The 17946-nt window shown below is 35.6% G+C and overlaps 1 protein-coding gene across 4 annotated transcripts in view; it reads right to left on the reverse strand.

Moving 5' to 3' along the window:
• mrtfaa (myocardin related transcription factor Aa) overlaps positions 1–17946 on the reverse strand; it is a 38200-nt gene that overhangs the window by 16614 nt on the left and 3640 nt on the right. For 3 of the 4 annotated variants that reach the window (XM_026207864.1, XM_026207865.1, XM_026207863.1), the window contains exons 2-3: positions 14896–15069; positions 4350–4415 (exon numbers count right to left, since the gene is read on the reverse strand). In XM_026207864.1, the coding sequence (XP_026063649.1) occupies positions 4350–4415; positions 14896–15055 (226 nt within the window). In that variant the 5' untranslated portion in view covers positions 15056–15069. Of the gene's footprint in view, positions 1–4349; positions 4416–4868; positions 5041–14895; positions 15070–17946 lie in introns of those variants that run through there. The other variant, XM_026207866.1, reaches the window with a different exon arrangement.

Here is a 17946-nt window from a genome sequence, read left to right on the forward strand (position 1 = left end):
TAGCAGGCATCTGAAAACTTACTAAATGATCTAATGAGAAACATGGCATATATTTAAACATACTGTTTATCACCTGCTCAATGGCTCAAATGAGTGTGTGTGTGTGTGTGTGTGTGTGTGTGCGCGTAACCCACCCAAATGAAGAGCATGGCTAGTCATGCACTCACTATGAGTAAGAGTGCACTAAATATCTCCATCTTAGACTCATGTTTTAGCATGCAAATGTGGAATCTAAACATTTAGTCCCTGTAATACAAATTGGATTTAAAGCGACTGAAACATATAGAATTACATTTTAATTCTTAAGACTTAATGCCAAAGTGAGCATTTTATGCACCATTCTACAGTCATTCATATGTATGCATTTAACATTCAAATACAATTGCACAAATAATGACTGTTTTCAAACAAGTTTCCCAAACCTACGTTTGATGATTGGTTAACACATAATGCCATTTTTCACTTGTCCTAGAAATTAATTTCTCAGGACATATATTTAATTGATACTGGATATGCGGTGTCATTTTATTAATTGAATTAAAAAAAAATCAAAGTCAAATCAAAGAAAGAATTAAAATTAAAGAAATTGATGAAAACAAAAAAGGAGAAAGTTAAAGAAATCAAATGAAAATAAAAGAAATGCAAAATAAAAAGAAAGAATATCGAATAAATACAAATAAATAAAAGACTTAATAAAAAAAGACTGATGTAATCAGATTTTGAGCATAATTTTCCTGTAACCATACGCTCAAATCTTTCAGTTTGCAATGAATCAACACGAGAGATGGATACTATAAAATGCTAAAACTATCATTTATAAAAGATATCTTACAATTAAGGAGATCTCTAAGAAACAGCTTCTTAGTATTTTCTGTGGCATCACTGTTGCTGGTTGAACAGCGCTGACAGTCAGTCGGTGCGCCAGCTGAGATGCTGATATCAGCAGACACTGGGTTCAATGGACGATGCTGGTAGATATCATGGGTCCAGTATGAAGCACTACATAAAACTACTTAGGGGATCCATCACCTTATTTGAACCCTCTGCTTCTGCTTTTCTGGCTTGCATTTCTTTTTCAGATGATTCTTAGAAGAGATCTTACGCAAGATTTTCTTAAAGGGCCAGTCACACAATCAATGTTTATTAGATCAAACATAAATTGATGTCAGATTTATTAGTACATGCTGTGTGCATGCTTTAAAAAGAAATGCATGTAAATTTATAACCATATTGTGATTTTTGTAGATGAAATTGGCACATAAAGCATTGGAAACAGATAAAACTTTACAACTGTAAATTTAAAAAAAAAGCAATGCATGGTTTTTGCAAACAATTAAATCTTTGATTAGCTAGTCCAGATCTCTGGAGACAAAACGAGGTGGTTACATGTTATCTGCATATTTGAGAGAATGAAATTAGAGAATTTAGGTCTCTAAATACTTAAAAACTTATATTCAGATGCAGATGAATGGTCTGTTTTAAACTCTATAGCTTCGAGCATCACATCAGTCTGATCAATTGGATTACACAACTAGTATTTCTCCACCAGATATCATCACAAGGTTAAGTCTAATGTTTTGTGTAGGAGTAAAGCTGGAGATCGAAGGATGGCACACAACTGCAGCTTACTGGTTATATGTTTCTACCGTACACGATGACCGTTGGTAACTTGGAAACAAAAACAGGTCAGCTTCTGTTTGCCAATACTTGTTGCACATGGGTAATAACTGCTGTTAATCTCACTGATAAAATAAAATAAATGTGTACAGCTTCTTTGCAAAATCTTCTCCAATTTTGTTCACTTAAAAACATGGAAACAATTCTACTACTTTTTATCTTTGATCTTTTAGTTATTCACGTTAATTCAGTTTGTAACATGGAAGGAAACAACTTAAATGAATCATGATCCTATAATACGAAAAACTTCACTGTAAAAGTATTATCCGAGTACACCGGAACAACCCATAAGAGGTGCACGAAACAGCATTTAAAATGTTCTCAAAGGCTTGGAAATTAATCATGAACCTTTAAGTGTCTAAAGTGTTGCGTTGTTTTAAACGTGCATCCTGTGTGAGACAACTTCAGTGTTAAAGTCGTAGTTATGTGTCAGCAATATGTTTAACATAAACGCCATAGAGACACTAGAATGACGTGACTCAAACTCTCGCCTGATTAAACTCAACTATACCAATGTATAACAGATCCATCCTTTTGCACTGAGACAAAAGTGGCTTCAAATGAACCTAGACCCAAACAACATTAACAAAGATGGATGCCACATTTACTGAATTGAAATCAAACTTCCTGCTCATACACCATCTTAGCCATGACCAATAATAACCTAAAACTTGAGGTGTATTTTGAGGTATTAAATATAATTTGCTAATTCTTGTATAAGACACTTGGTGAGGGAGAACAAGTATAAGATGAAAAGAGTGAGAGATCTGTTGAGTAATTTGGGATATGCTACTTTAAAGTTTCGACATCAAAAAGAGCTTGCTCAACTTACACTGGGATCCGTGTTTGGGTAAGACCTCTGGTTACTCGTTTAATTCCTCATTAAGCACTGAAATCATCACGCAATCTATCGATTACATTTTAACTAACTTAAATCAAACCATACATCTCCAGCCAACATGAGATGGAAACCTTTTTGATAAAATCAAGCGTGTAGACACAGACGCGGGAACGTATTTTGAGCCGGGCGGCTGAGAAATAAAACCAGGTGGGGTGGGGACTGGTCACGTGACGGGAGTGATGCGAGACACTTTGATCCAAAAGTGCACATTTTGTTAATAAAAGTTTCATTTCTTTGTTTAATCTAAGCAACGAGTTTGTCTTTATTGTTGCGGTTTTAATTCAAATAAAAAAATAAGTAAAACAACGAACCACAAACTAAGCATTTGTTTTAAAAGAGGGAAAATAACTTATTTATTTGGGTTACAATGCAAGATGGCTATATCTGCCTTATTCATTTTGTCAATAAAAGTTTAATGCTTAATATAGGCCTATACAAATTTGCCACTGTACTATTTTATGGCTGATGTGTTTTAATTAATAGGCTTTTAATGAACCACAAACTACGATCGCTTTAAAGAAAGAGGAAATCCAACTTCTGTTTATTTATTTGTGTTATAGTACGGGTAAAACATATTTTCCTTATTTATATGGTTAATAAAAGTTCAAAGTGAATTTGCCGTCGTACTGTTTTAATGTAGGCTATAGTCTTTTTTATTATTATTAAGAATAATCAAACCACAAACTAAGTTTTCATTTGAGGTAAGGGGGAAATCCAAAAACCTTTTATTTATTTGCTGCAACACGGGTATGTCATATTCGTTCGGTTAATAAAAGTTTTATGTTTAATATAAAGCTACTTTGTCATTGTAGTGTTGCTGATGTTGTGTTTGTGTGTGTGTTTTTTCCATTAAGAGTAATACCGAATCAACCTTAAACATTAATTTTGTTCCAAGAAATGGAAAGATCTGACGTTAAAGATCAAAATAAGCACTGCAGATGTGAGAGTGCGAGATTGGTTGCTGCTGAGGTAAACGGACGCTTTCGATCTTTCTCTGCTGTATCTTTGCAACGGCTGTACAAATGGTTGTTCAATCTTGATGTGGGTATGGCCCAGACATGTTAAAGGTAATAATATGATCAAAAAGTCATGGCAACAAACTAACTCAGTCAAGTCAGTAAGCTGAAACGACTTTCACAATCAATTTGATTCAACTTTATTCATGTTTTACTGTTGCTTACTGCCACTGTAGGCTTAGGCCACTTCTATGAATCTGAATGAATATACAAATTGATAATAAAATGAGTTTGATTAATTTTTGTTGTTACAAACTGTTCATTTATTTGTAACACCGTACCCCTGCCCCCACGCCAGGGGGTGCTGCGCAACCCTCAGCACCCCTACTTCCCGCGGTAATGTGTAGACACCATCAGAATAGTAATGACCTGACATTTAAGATGTCAGAAATGTTGTAGTTCTGAGATGAATGGGCCAACCTTTCATGCTCAGAGAAAAACCACAACGCAAAAGGAAGTTCAACTCGAACTTATGTTTACTAAACCAAATCAGCATCTTACACAGGATGAGAGAGACTAGCTATACCTACTAGGTCTAACCACAAGGCATCTACATCTCACCCAGATTCACATAAAGATGAAAACCATCAACCAGGTGTAGGAACGAATCTTATTGAAGGAAGGAAAATGCCTTCAAAATCAGACCAAAGGACAGAACGGAGATCCTCAAATCTACACACAAACCGAACTGCCTAGTAGTAGCACCAGATTATTAACTAGTAAGAGACTAGTAAGAGAGTGTGAGTGCTCCTTACGTGGCATGATCCCCTGATTAACCAGCTCTTCTCGAGTCCGTCTCTGCTGAAGTCTGAGTTGAAGCACTAGAAGAAAACAAGAAATCAAGTCAAAGATGAAGAGATGTAGTCAACTATCAAAGATGAAAATTGGGCAAAATGATGACTCATTTATCTCTGACTGCACAACAGGTTAACCAATTTTCATGCTCGGGACATAATTTTGCAATACAACACACAGCTATACATTGATTGGTTGGTTCCAGAAGAGCAAAATCAACTATGCACATCAAATGTGCACAAATACAAAACTATACGTGTAGTGAAACATTTCATAGAGTTCAAAGATAAGAGTGCTAGTATGATGCTAACAGATCGGTCTTGTGCGATGAAAACAGAAGCACTTCTGAAAGTTACTGTGAGGAAATTACTTCACTGTAGTTCGTTACTATTTTAATACATCAATATTTGCATGTTCGGGAGATAGCGCGCTATAAACATAAAACAGCAAGAAAGAAGACACACAAGTTGATAAAATACCAGATAAGCAGCTCGATCTGTCTCCTTCATCCTCTTCTAGAGCAAGCTCTTCCTGACAGCCGGCAGAGAGCTTATCAGTCAGAGAGGAGAGAGTACAGACTACAACATACTTCCTCTTCCTGTTTCTGCATTCAATTTAAAACAGAAGTGTGCGAGATGTTTCCACGGCTTACCACAGGAAGAACGACTGCCAATTCTATTAAATGAGCGTTTGAATCTATATAGTGGTTAAACCAAGAAACACATATAAAAAAAAAAAAAAGATCCTGGCACATCTATAGTGTAAATCGCAGGCAAAGGTTAGACGTTTATACTACTGCAAGCAAACATCTTTACAGGTTATCTAGGGTTGGACTGAAACCAAAAAAGGTACAGTCACAACCAGGTACCATTAAAGCCACAAAGAGACAGCACACTGCTTACTGGCTTATACTGTATATAAATTAACCTACAATAATATCATTGTCATTATGCAAATATACATCAAGATCCCCAAAACAGAAAGTCAAGCAACTATCTCTTCCAGTAGAAGAAACACCAACAGTAGTGCAATGGAAAATGCTTGCTGTGTGTCAAAAACATTTCTGGTGGATACAAATGTAAAGCCTCAGAATCGTATATTGGTATCATCCCACTTCAAACATCTACGAGAATGCGAAACCCAGCCGTTTATGTAACAGACACGCAACTAAACACCACCACAGAGAAAAAAGGGCTCTGTTAGATTAATAACCTGATACAAGGCTAAATCGAGCCATCTCTCGCTGTGGGTTTGGTTCTCGCAGATGACATTTTGACACATTTGCTCCCCGGTGTCATCATTAAGCATGTGGCATAGAGTCAACATGAACGAATCAAGATGTTAGAGGAATCACAATAAGAGCTGTCAGAACATGCAGAAAAAACGCTCAATCATATTAACATTTTGAATTTAGTCAAGAAATGTTACAAAATATGTAATATATGCATGATACCCTGGACCACAAAACCAGTCATAACGGTCATTTTTTTTTTTTTTTTATTGAAATGTTTACATCAACTGAAAGCTGAATAAAGCAAGCTTGATGTATGGTTTGTTAGGACAATATTTGGCAGAAACACAGATATTTTAAAATCTGGAATCTGAAGGTAAAAAAAAAAAAATAAAAAAAAAAATTGCCTTTAAAGTTCTTAGCATTGCATATCACCAAACTAAAAATACGAAAGAAAAAAAAGGTTTGATATATTTATGGTAGGATATTTTCTAAATATTTTCATGGAACAATCTTTACTTAATATTCTAATGATCTCTGGCATGAAAGAAAAATCTATAATTTTGACCCATACAATGTATTGTTGGCTATTGCTACAAATATACCACCAGTGTCACCTATGACTGCTTTTGTGCTCCATGGTCACATATATGATATAAGATATATGTAAAATACATAGTATTGATATAAACACACATAATAATTCTTAATACTCTTGATATCAATAGTATATAAATACATATGTCTTCAAATTAGGTCTTGCACAAGTATAAGAAAAAGTATAAAACGGCAGTCACTACTATAAAACATTTTGATGGTAATGATATGTACTTGTGACGTCAATTGGTAGCATAGTTTGAGATGAAATCTCTCAAAAGCATTTATCCCTCATCTGATAATTATAAAAAGCCAGAAGGTGTGTTTTTGAGCATGGCTGATGTTCCTGGGGTCTGAACCTGTCAGCACGAGCGCGTGTAGCACCTGTTCACATGCTGTTTGTGTTGTGGAATAGAGCCAGTGGTGCACCTGTTGCGCTGCTAAGTTGTGATCTGGCTTTAGCTCATCACAACAGCTGATGGGCTGCTGAATTTTGATCTGGCGTGAGGCCACTAAAGGAGGTGAAATTGAGATGGCTGGCAGGAGGTGTGCGTCTCAGGAGGACAGCCTCAGCGTTGTAAGTTAACGATCGTTGCACCCACTGTAAGAGAGAATTGAGGCTGATGACTCATAATTGCAGTATTAGTGATCTAAAGTTGGTCCGGGAAAATGTGTGTGTGTGACGTGTGAGTTTTCCTTCAGTGTCAGAGTGAGATACTGCAGCACAAGCTACTGCCAAAACACATCATCCACATTGAAATAGCAAAGTAATGTCATCCTCAGAGACCTGAAGATTGAGAACAAGAGAGGAAAATAAAGGGATGTGCATCCTAACTAGGCTCCAACTTCTACTCTTCTTCTCCAAATAAGATGTTGAAAGATTGCTGCAAGATTCTGCTAAATAATCCATTAAGGCACGTTTAATATTTACCCATGTGTATTAAAATAAAAACCATTTAATGAACCAATTTATTTTTTCTTCTTGAACTGAATAATGCTAAAATAAAAGCAACCACAAAAATGAGTAAACTAAAAATACCAAGGGTTCACACAAAACAAGGGGAGTCCATTTTTAAATAATTTCCAAGGTTTTCAAATTGCTTGTTTTTATTTTTATATTATTTTTCTTCATGACTATTTTACCTTCTTTTATGTTAAGCACATTGAATTACCATTGTGTACGAAATGTGCTATATAAATAAACTTGCCTTGCCTAAACTCCTTACTTGCTGCTGATTACTAGTAGGTAATTGTTAAAGTCCACAAATTTTACACAGCCTCACTGAGTTTCTGCACGTTTCTTTCTCATGTTGAATACAAAAGAAGATATTTTGAAGAACTAAACTGTTGTTGGTCCCCATTGACTTCCATAGTAGGGAAAGACACACTAATGGAAGACAACTGTTTGATAACCAGCATTCTTTGAAATATCTTCTGTTGTGTTCAACATACAAAAGAAACTCGTATAGGTTTGGCATGCCATGAGGTTGTGTAAATGATAACACATTTTCATTTTTAGGTGAACGATCCCTTTAAATGTAGGTATGAGGTAGCATCAAGGGATTTCAAATATAATCACGCCGAATAATGCATTAATATGTGTTAAATGCTACTAATATGCTAACAAGCAACTAGTTAACAGTGAGAATTGGTCTCCAAATTAAAGTGTTACCCATCTGTCAAACGATCAAGATCAAGAATTCAACAATGCCAGGATATAGATTGATCTGATCCTTGTGAATGAGTTGTTTTACTTTGTCTTTGTCTCTATAAATCTCAAGTTAAACTAAGCTCACAATGCACAGCTTATGGTGTGTCTGGAATCCCTCCATCTTCCTCTTTAGCTTGTTCTCCAGATGTTTCTATTTGAGTCCTCACAGTCGTACTGTACCTGACACTCAATCTGTGTGGCAGGCTGCTGAGCTGCTGCGGAGTTATTGAGGATATCACTGTTAATTACACCTCACGTCTCAAATTGCGGCCTGCAGGACACCTAAATGTGCTGTTCAAGCATGTGTATGTGTGTGTGTGTGTGTGTGCGCGCATGAGCTGATGCTTCTTCATCCTGGATCGTGGGAATGTCATCACTCAGGTTCCCTTATCGCCCGTGGCATACCACGCACAATCACACAAACACGTGCAAACAGCTCAGTGGATCATGCCTGCTGTTTACAGGTCTCAGCTTATGAAATATTTAAGAATACAACATCACTGCTCACATTTGATCTAACTACATCTGACTGCTCATCCACAGCAAGTTTAAACTCTTTCAACACACTTAGTCGATGAGTGCATCTCAAAATTGAATTCCTGTCCTCATTTTCTCACCCTCAAGTTTTTCCAAACGTGTATGAAGTTCTTTTCTTCTGCTGAACACAAAAGTGTCCGTCAGCAGATTCGCTGATGGACATTGACATAAATACAATATACATTTTAGATTTTAAAAAGTTTTATGTAAATGTACACATATAGGTGTACATATACATATACATATACAGTGGGGCTCGAAAGTTTGCAGAATCTGTGAAAATTTTAAATATTTTCACAGATTCTGCAAAGGGTGCCCAAACCTTCGAGCTCCACTGTATATACATATACACATATATATACATATACATATACACATACATAAATATAATTTTTTTTTTTTAATAATATAAAAGGTATGTTTATTTGCAAAAGTTTTGCTACCAATTTATGAAGAAAAAAAAAGGATGACCGTAAAACAAAACTCCTTTTGTAAAGTGCTTTCCTAATGACTACTTAATGGCACACCCCTAGCTTACTAGTGTGCATGTAATAATATATTATTATAATAATGATAAAATGACACTGTAAAACTCAACACCACTATGCTAAGTTGGTTGCCAGGGTGTTGCCAAGCAGTTGCTATAGTGTTCTGTGTGGTAGCTTGCTGGTCCACAGGCTTATGGGATCGTTTTCTCCATTTTTATCATCTATCAGGCCAAGATTGTAGGTCTAAAAGATTAAAACAGTAATAGCACACTCAGTTTCTGTATCTGTAGTTTAATTGACGTAGGGGTCTGTTCAAACACTCGCCAAAGGCTAGAAGTATGTTTGTTATTTTGGAGGCACTCATGCAACATGACTCCACACCTTCTCTCAGACTCAGACAGGCACACCGCTCACGGTCCAATCGGACGGCTTGTTTCCAGACCCAAATGGGGCGGCGTTGGCGTGGAGCCCAAGCTGATGTCTAGCATCAGGACAGGTTTTAAAAAAAGTTTCTAACTCCAAACTTCATTCAGCCTTTGTCTCTTTCACATTTTCAGCCATTCACTCAGAACTGCTGATCTCCTAACAAGAATCCGGGTGAGAGAAAAAGAAGAGTGGAAGACGATGGAAAATAAATAAATTAAAAATAAAGGAGGGAGATATCTGATGAAAAGAAACAGCTACATCAAAGATCCAGAGCCCTGCTGTTGCAGAAGCAACTTCAGTCTCCATGCTCTCCGCAGGGAAAGGTGTGTGTGTCTGTGTGTGACAGCACTACCGCAGAACCACAGCTGTTTCTCAAGTCATTCAGTACACACACACACACACACACACATTTGGGCTTTATTAAACAAGGCCACTCTGCACTCAATGACCTCTCTCTGCTGACAGAACGACACACACAAACGCACATTCGGAGTCACAGAAGTGTGTTTCCCAATATGAATATATGGCTAAAATTAAAATCTGTGAAATATGACTTCCTAAAAATGTGCAGATTTCTGGCGGCTGCATGGAGAACATCACAATTGTCTGGTGCAGCTATTTAAAGTTGCTGTATTTGTGGTAATGCATCCAAAGTCTGTCTGACAGCCACACCTCACCGCTAAGGTGTAAAATCGCTCAGTTCAGCAGGTGTTTTAGGAGCCTTTTTTAGCAAATGTGGCACAGACTTATTCCTGTAGCACATTTGGGTTTTACACGCTGAAGTGTGAGGGTGTAAAATATCCTGGGAGGAGACAAATCAAGAAAGAAGCGTGCATTTTATAGATAAACTTAGCACTTAAGAAAATGTGATAAATCAAGGGTGACAGAAATAACGAACTGCATTTTAAGAATAAAATGTGTGTATATGTAAACAGTCAACAGTTACAAATGGAGTCCCTCATCAGTGTTGTTACTGTTGACTAAAACAAATAAAGATGGTTTTTGTTAACTAAAAATAATGCTGAAACAAAACAAATAATTATTATATGGAAAAAATTGATCTACTGCAGTGAATGGGTGCCGTCCGAATGAGAATCCAAATGAAACCATCACAATAATCCAAAAGCAATCCAGTCCATCAGTTAATGTCTTATAAATTTAAAAGCGGTGAGTTTGTGAATAAATCCACCATTAAGATGTTTTAAAGTCATCCTTAAGATGTTTTCTGGTTTGTAAGCGGGCTTGATCTGTGCATATTACTCTCCTGATTCAGACAAGATAAATGGAGAGAGCAATAGTACGGATAGAGGACTCATATTTTATATGAAATCTAGAAGCAATAGCTTAAAGCTAAAAACGTCTTTTAACTCTTTGCTCCACAAGACAGTAATTAATGACTGAAGTGTTCTGAATTAATGTGATGTTTTTATCAGCTGTTTTGACTCTCAATATGACGGCAACCATTCACTGCAGAGGATCCATTGGTGAGCAAATGATGTAATGACAAAATTCTCCAAATCGGTTCCAAAAAAGAAACAAGCTCATCTATGGCCCTCAGGATGGCCTGAGGGTGAGTGAATTTTTAGCAAATTTTCATTTTTGGGTGAACTATTTCTTTAAAGGAGATCGATTCCGATAATTTACTCACCCCCATGTCATCCAAGGTGTTAATTAGGGCTGTGTGATTTCTAAATCGCTTTATAGCACAAATTTCCGCGGCCCCGACCTTCCGTAATATGTTAACCGATCCAATCAGAATGCAGCGCGCCTAAATGGAGCACGAGAACAGAACAGACTGGGCACATGCTTACATAACTCCAGGTTCACACACTCTGTCTGTAATGCGTATTTTTTCCGAGCCCATTTTAATGAATCAGAGCATTCAAACTTCGCACAGGACGCAGTTTGAGCGAGAGGAGACATGTTTTAAGTGCGTGCACTCTCTGGGCAAGAGCAGCGGTTTTGTGACAGAGCAAAGGAAATCAGCGTGCGAGCGGAGAGAATGTGCTTTCATGTTACAATAATGCGCTCTCGCTGCTGCTTCATACCGCACATACACATACTCCATACGCACTTCAGACGGAGTACGTCTGAACCTGTATAAATGTATAACAAACCTATTTAAACACCTGAGGCACTGCTACAATGAGCTCTATGTCCAATGCATGGCCAGTCTAGACATTTTGTCACACCTTTATTTAGTGATTTTTTTTTTTACTTAAGTCTTCTAGAGACGTTACAACTTTTTGATAAAGCTCTGATTGGTTTTCTTTTGGAAATATGTTTCAAATTCATACTGAATGCATTTATGACTGTAAAGCATGTCTGTGTGTGTCAAAATCGTGATTAAAATCGAAATCGCTAAATTGATCAAATAAATTGCGATTTCTTTGTCCATATCGCATAGCCCTAGTGTTCATGTCTTTCTTTCTTCAATCACAAAGAAATTAAGGTTTTTGAGGAAAACAGGGATTGTTCTCCATATCGTGGACTAGAATGAAAGCCCACGGGTGGAAGGTCCAAACTACAGTTTCAACGCAGCTTCAAAGGGCTCTACTTGATCCCAGCCGAGGAATAAGGGTCTTATCTAATGAAACTATCGGTCATTTACTAAAAAAATCTAATAAAGAAAAATCTATTCACAAAATATAGATATAACTTTAAAAAAAAAACATTATTTCTTTGCCACTGAAGAAAGAATATCTTGGAACATTCTAGAAGTGAATTAATACTTCAAAGCTAAATAGAAATCTTAAAAAAAAAAACATCAATATACACATAGCACATAAAGAACAAACTACTCAATCTTACACAAAAACTACAATTAAAAGGAAAACACACACACATACACATATATAAATATACATATATACATATATATAAATACACATATATACATATATACATATATATATATATATATATATATATATACATACATACATATATATATGCATGTATGTGTGTGTGTGTGTGTGTTACATTAAGTTTATTTGCAAAAAAATAGCTCCGCTTTTATTAATTATCTCATATATCATGTTTTTATGCTTTTATTGTGGATTACTGTGTTAGTTAGCTGTATTTTTTGTTATTATTATTATAAAACAACCCAAATGCAGTCTGATATTTATTGTAATGCAGGATAAAATTATTATTATTTTTATTTTATTTTTATGTCAAACTATAACTAAAATAATAGTCTTTCACGCATCGGAGTTCCACAACAATCACCACAGTCACAACCCTGCAATGTTGCCAAACAAACATGCAGTTGCCCCCCAAAACTATTCAGACACCAACTAAAATTTACACAAATTAATAGCATTGGATAAGATAACAAATATATAATTCATAATGCATCATTGCTGAAACGATACGATTTAAATTTATATCTATATATTTTTAAAGAAGTCTTACAAGTCAAACATATAATAAAGAAATAAGCACCAAACTCTTACACAACATTCTGTTACATTTCCAGTTCCTGTACAGATAGAGCAAGTGACACTGCAGACAGAGTAGAGAGTGCACATCTGCAGCCAGACCCTTCTCACTAGGGCCGATGCATTAGCCTCAACGAGTCAGGGCGCTCCGGCTGGTTAAAAGCATCTGCTAAATGACTACTCACTTGTCAGACTGTGTATAAAGTGTAAGTGATTGCAGGCTGCCCAATCCTTTTCCAGGATAAAAACAATGTAATAAACTAATGTCCTGTAAAGCTCCACTGGGTGGCAGTAGAGACCCCTCAGAGATAACATGGCTCATCAACTAGGTTTTTAATCTGAATTTCAGCCTTTCATATTTAGAGCTTGTGGGATGTGAGTGTGGGTGTTTAGAAAGATTAGAAATGCAAAATAACTCTAGAAACCATTATTAGCCAGGGGCTGGTCACCATATGCTAAACACAGTTAATCAGCTTAGCCATGTGCGAGCATGTGCACGTTTGCAGATCAGAGCACTAAGCCTATCGTATCAAATCCTAACATTATGTCTATGCCTAATTGTGCATGTTAGTGAAAGTCAATTTATTTGTTCTGATTTTGGTAACCCTTTACAATACGACCCATTACTTCAACTGATAATTCACGCAAAAGTGACAACTCTGTCATCACTTACTCACCCTCAAGCTGTTTAAGAGTCACGCTGAACAGATAAGAAGATATTTTGAAGAATGTTAGGAACCAAACAGTTGCTGGTACCCACTGACTTCCATAAGGAAAACATACTGCTCGCTTTCCAACATTATTTCAAATGCCTTTTTTGTGTTCAGCAAATGATGACAAATGTTAATGCAACTTTAATGCAACAGCTAACATTAAAACAAGCAATGTATTTGCTACACCATTTATTTATCTTTGTTAATGTTACATCTGCTACAACTTTATTTTTAGTTCATGTTAGCTTAGGTCCTTTAAATAATATTAAGTAACTTTTGATTCTAATAATGTATTATCAAATGATAAAATTAGTTTTAACTGATATTAATAAATGCTTTAAATGTATTTTTCATTGTTAGATCAAGTTAGCTAATGTTAACATATGGAACCGTATTGTAAAGTGTTACCATGATTTTTAGCTATTTAAATTTTGTGATAGCCCCAAGAGGGCCCAAGATCAGAATCCAATAAGTACTAAATGAAAACAAAAATGCTTGCCAATTGGTTTCTAGGTTTACAAAAGACCAGCAATGATATAAATTGTCTAGAATGAATCGTACCTCATTTCTTTTACATTTTTGGTTGAAACTGGCCATCAGAAGTTTACCTAGGATTTCTTAAGTTTTATATCCTCCATAACTCCAAGTGGTGACGCTGACATACAATGTGTGTGAGATATTCTTCTCATTAAGCCACCCAGAAACAAATATGAAAAACAAAATCAGTCCTGACGTTGTTGTGACAGGCGGCGTTTCTCAGAGCGATGGAGACTGACTTATCTCATATACTGTGTTATACAGCGAGTGACAAAATGACCTGAACTCATTGCCAGAAATACAAGAAAAAACAGCTAAATAATTCCAGCATGACTGAAAAATAATTTGAGCATGAGATATATTTATGACAAATAAGTTTTCTAGATTCACCTGTTATTTGGTAGTGTGGCAAAAAATACATTTCAGACCATTCGCTTAACTTTCTATTATACAGTATATGTACCGTAAGTTGCTTGATAAAAATAAACAGTATTTTTACCTAATTTTAAACAAGACATTTTTAAAAATGGTTCATTTATAGAAACAATAATCAACTCTAAACTGTATTATTTTTTTGTGATTTTGTGATAGATACAGCACCCTGTACCTAGTAACAATTTGGCTAAAAATAAAATCCTAAATGTTTACTATTTATTCGATGGTTACTGTAATTCAGAAAATAATGGGACATCTGTCATATTGGTATTGGTTATTATATAAGTAAAGCTTATGAATGCTGTGTTCACAAATCACAAGTCAGAATTACTGAAGATTCTGGCTTAGATTTAATAATTACATGCAACCATCATTACAATAAGCTCACCATTCTTCCTCTCATGAATAGGAAGCAAGCTGAGGGCGGGCTGAAGAGACAGTTCTTGCAGCTCATTGGTTACGGCATCACTCTGTGGACTGGAGGCGGAGCCTGGGGTATCAGCAGGGGCGGTGACACTGGGACATGACTCCTCCCCCATAGTTGCCATAGTCAAAAACAGCCCTAAAACAAAGAGAAAAAACATTTTTAAAATTGATGACAATAGTCACTCATTGATAACCTACTTAAAGTTAGTATTTAGTATGCTTGTATAACTTTATAGGGAACAAAGTGTAATTTGTGACAAAAATTTTTCCAGAATATGCACAAGAATATTTTCCAGGAAAATTTACAACATTGTGAATATGACCTTTAGTTATATAACAAACAAAATGGACATTCTACACTGAAAGAAAGTGTGTGTGTGTGGTGTAGTTATGATGAAAAAAACAGCGGTAATGCAAACTCTGCTGCAAGCATTTTAAGATGACAAGATGACAAAGACCATCACCATGGTAACATGTTATAACACTTCACATACAGAAAGAGAAACAGCAGTAGCATCTCTGCAGTGACAGATTGTGAAGGTATCTGACATGACATCATCCCTACACTGAGTCACACATTCAGTCACGGCCACATCTGCTAATGAGGTTCCATTTCACAATGCTTGCACTGTCTGGAACACATCAATGTTTAAGAAAGGTCATTTTAGAATGTCTGCATTCTGCAACATTTAGGCATGGTTTCACAGACAGGGTTTAGACTAAACCAGGATCAGGCCATAGTTTAATTAGGACATGGAAGTCATTGTTTTTGTTTTTTTGTATAAACGTACCTTATAAAAAAACATTACTGGTGTGCATCTAGAGACAAAACAAAAGCACTGACAAGTTTTAAGATCAATCAGTGCAAGGGTTTTTTTTTTGTTTTGTTTTTTTATTTATTTAAGTTTAACAGCTCAGACTTACATTTGAGTCTGGACTAGGTTCAATCATTTTCTGTGAAACTTGTGGCTAGAAACTGGTGGTTACAATGTTCAAAAAAATAAAATAAATAAATAAATAAATAAACTGCAATATGTTTAAATGTAAAGATACATTTAGAATGTCTGCAAGATCTAGGACATTTTAAATGTTCAAAAAAGAATTTCAGAATGTTTGGTACATCAAAAACATGTCCAGTTTTTGAATATCTGCTACAATTATGTTTGAATATTCAGGAAAATGAGAACTATAGAATGACTGAAAAACTAGAACATTTGAACGTTCCAAAAATACATCTAGAGTGTTTGAATTAAAACAATAAATAATAATAATATAAGGTTAATTCTACGTGTTCACAATGGAAGCATAACAAATATTTAACACACACAACTCACTTCTTTAAAGGAACTTTTATACTATAATGCAATCATTAAATCACAGATTTCTCTTCTTTCAGAGAAATTCAATAAAAAATCTCTCATCTTTCTCAGTAAAATGGAGTCTGCTTCCATCAGAACTGATCTGAAGTTACAAAAATCCCCATTCAAAAAATAAAAAAAGTTTTGTCCGATCCTATTACCTTGCTTTGAATAACAGGGAAATTGCATGGTTAATTCAGCCATTTACTAGGAAGTCGCAAACTTCAATAAAGCTGCAAACTCAAGCACAGGAGACATATGAAGAAGTTCAGCTCAATTACTCGGTAAAGCCCAATTAATATTTGACCAATATTTAATGAAGATTTTTCTCAATTTCAGTCTAATTAGGAATTTAAAAAAAGATGACTATTTTAATGAGTGAATTCGATTGATTCAGTTGGGGATTTTCACTGAGCTCTTGAAAACAAAAAAAGTTGTGATAAAATAAACACTTTGGTACAGAACAAGAGAACCGGTTTTGATAGAAAGACTGTCAGGTGTTTTCAGAAATGCATTTCTCTCAACAGGGTTTGAATACAGAGCAGATAACAGCTTAGTCATGAGCATAGTGAGTCACACACACACACACACACACACACACACACCGTTCTCATCAGGCCATCTGAGCAAAACAGTGCTGCTAGAATCTATTGCCATGGTGATGATGTCACAATTGGGAAAACATGATTGAAAGGCACATTCTGTTTACATCTCAGTTTCTCAGCACCGCATTAGCTTCGCAAAGTCATTTATTTCTCCCTAATTTCCTTGTTTTTCTTCTCTTTTGTTTGGTTTACAGAACATTTCTGGATATTAAGTAATACTAAAAATATGAGTGGGAGTATTTTGTGGTAAGTAAAATGTGCAGAGAGCGATGATGAACAGAGGGAAGTGTTGGGAAAAGGGACCGCACGATTCTCACATGTACAGAAGGGAACAGAATATTAAAGGAGTCATATGATACGACTTCAAGTTTCCTTTCTCTTTGGAGTGTTACAAGCTGTTCACGAATAGATTAGATCCCTAAAGTTGCAAAGACTAAAGTCTCAAACCCAAAGTGATTCTTTATTAAAGTAAAGTGCTGTTCACGGCTTTCTAAAACACCTCGTTCTGTATTGAAAAACTGCATTCGGTATTCGGCCCAGTGTTGCATTTTGTTCGGCTTTGGCATCGGCCAAGTATTTTCATTTCAGTGCATCCCTTATAAATACACATACATGCATGTATATATTTCAGAAAATATGTTATCTTTATGTACGCTATGTTTATGTATACAAGTATACACTTAAAAATAATATAAATGATGTGAATATAAATATATACATTTTAAAATACATGTAGATATTTTCAAAATATGTGTGTGTATATTTATACATACATAACAAATAAACCAAGTACACACATACTTATTATGTAAACAAAAACTTTTATTTTGGATGTGATTAACCGTTTGACAGCACTAATATAAACACACACACACACACACACACACACACACACACACACATATAACATTGACTCTGACATCCTGACACTTACGCTAATCACAGATGACGACACAGACTTTGCTAAACACTTAGACGAAATGTATATAATGTATCGATCATTATGGGAAACTGATGCTCCAGTGCTGGGAACATATTACACTTACTGAC

This window comes from Carassius auratus, chromosome 28, assembly GCF_003368295.1.
Source record: "Carassius auratus strain Wakin chromosome 28, ASM336829v1, whole genome shotgun sequence".
Lineage (NCBI taxonomy): Eukaryota > Metazoa > Chordata > Actinopteri > Cypriniformes > Cyprinidae > Carassius > Carassius auratus.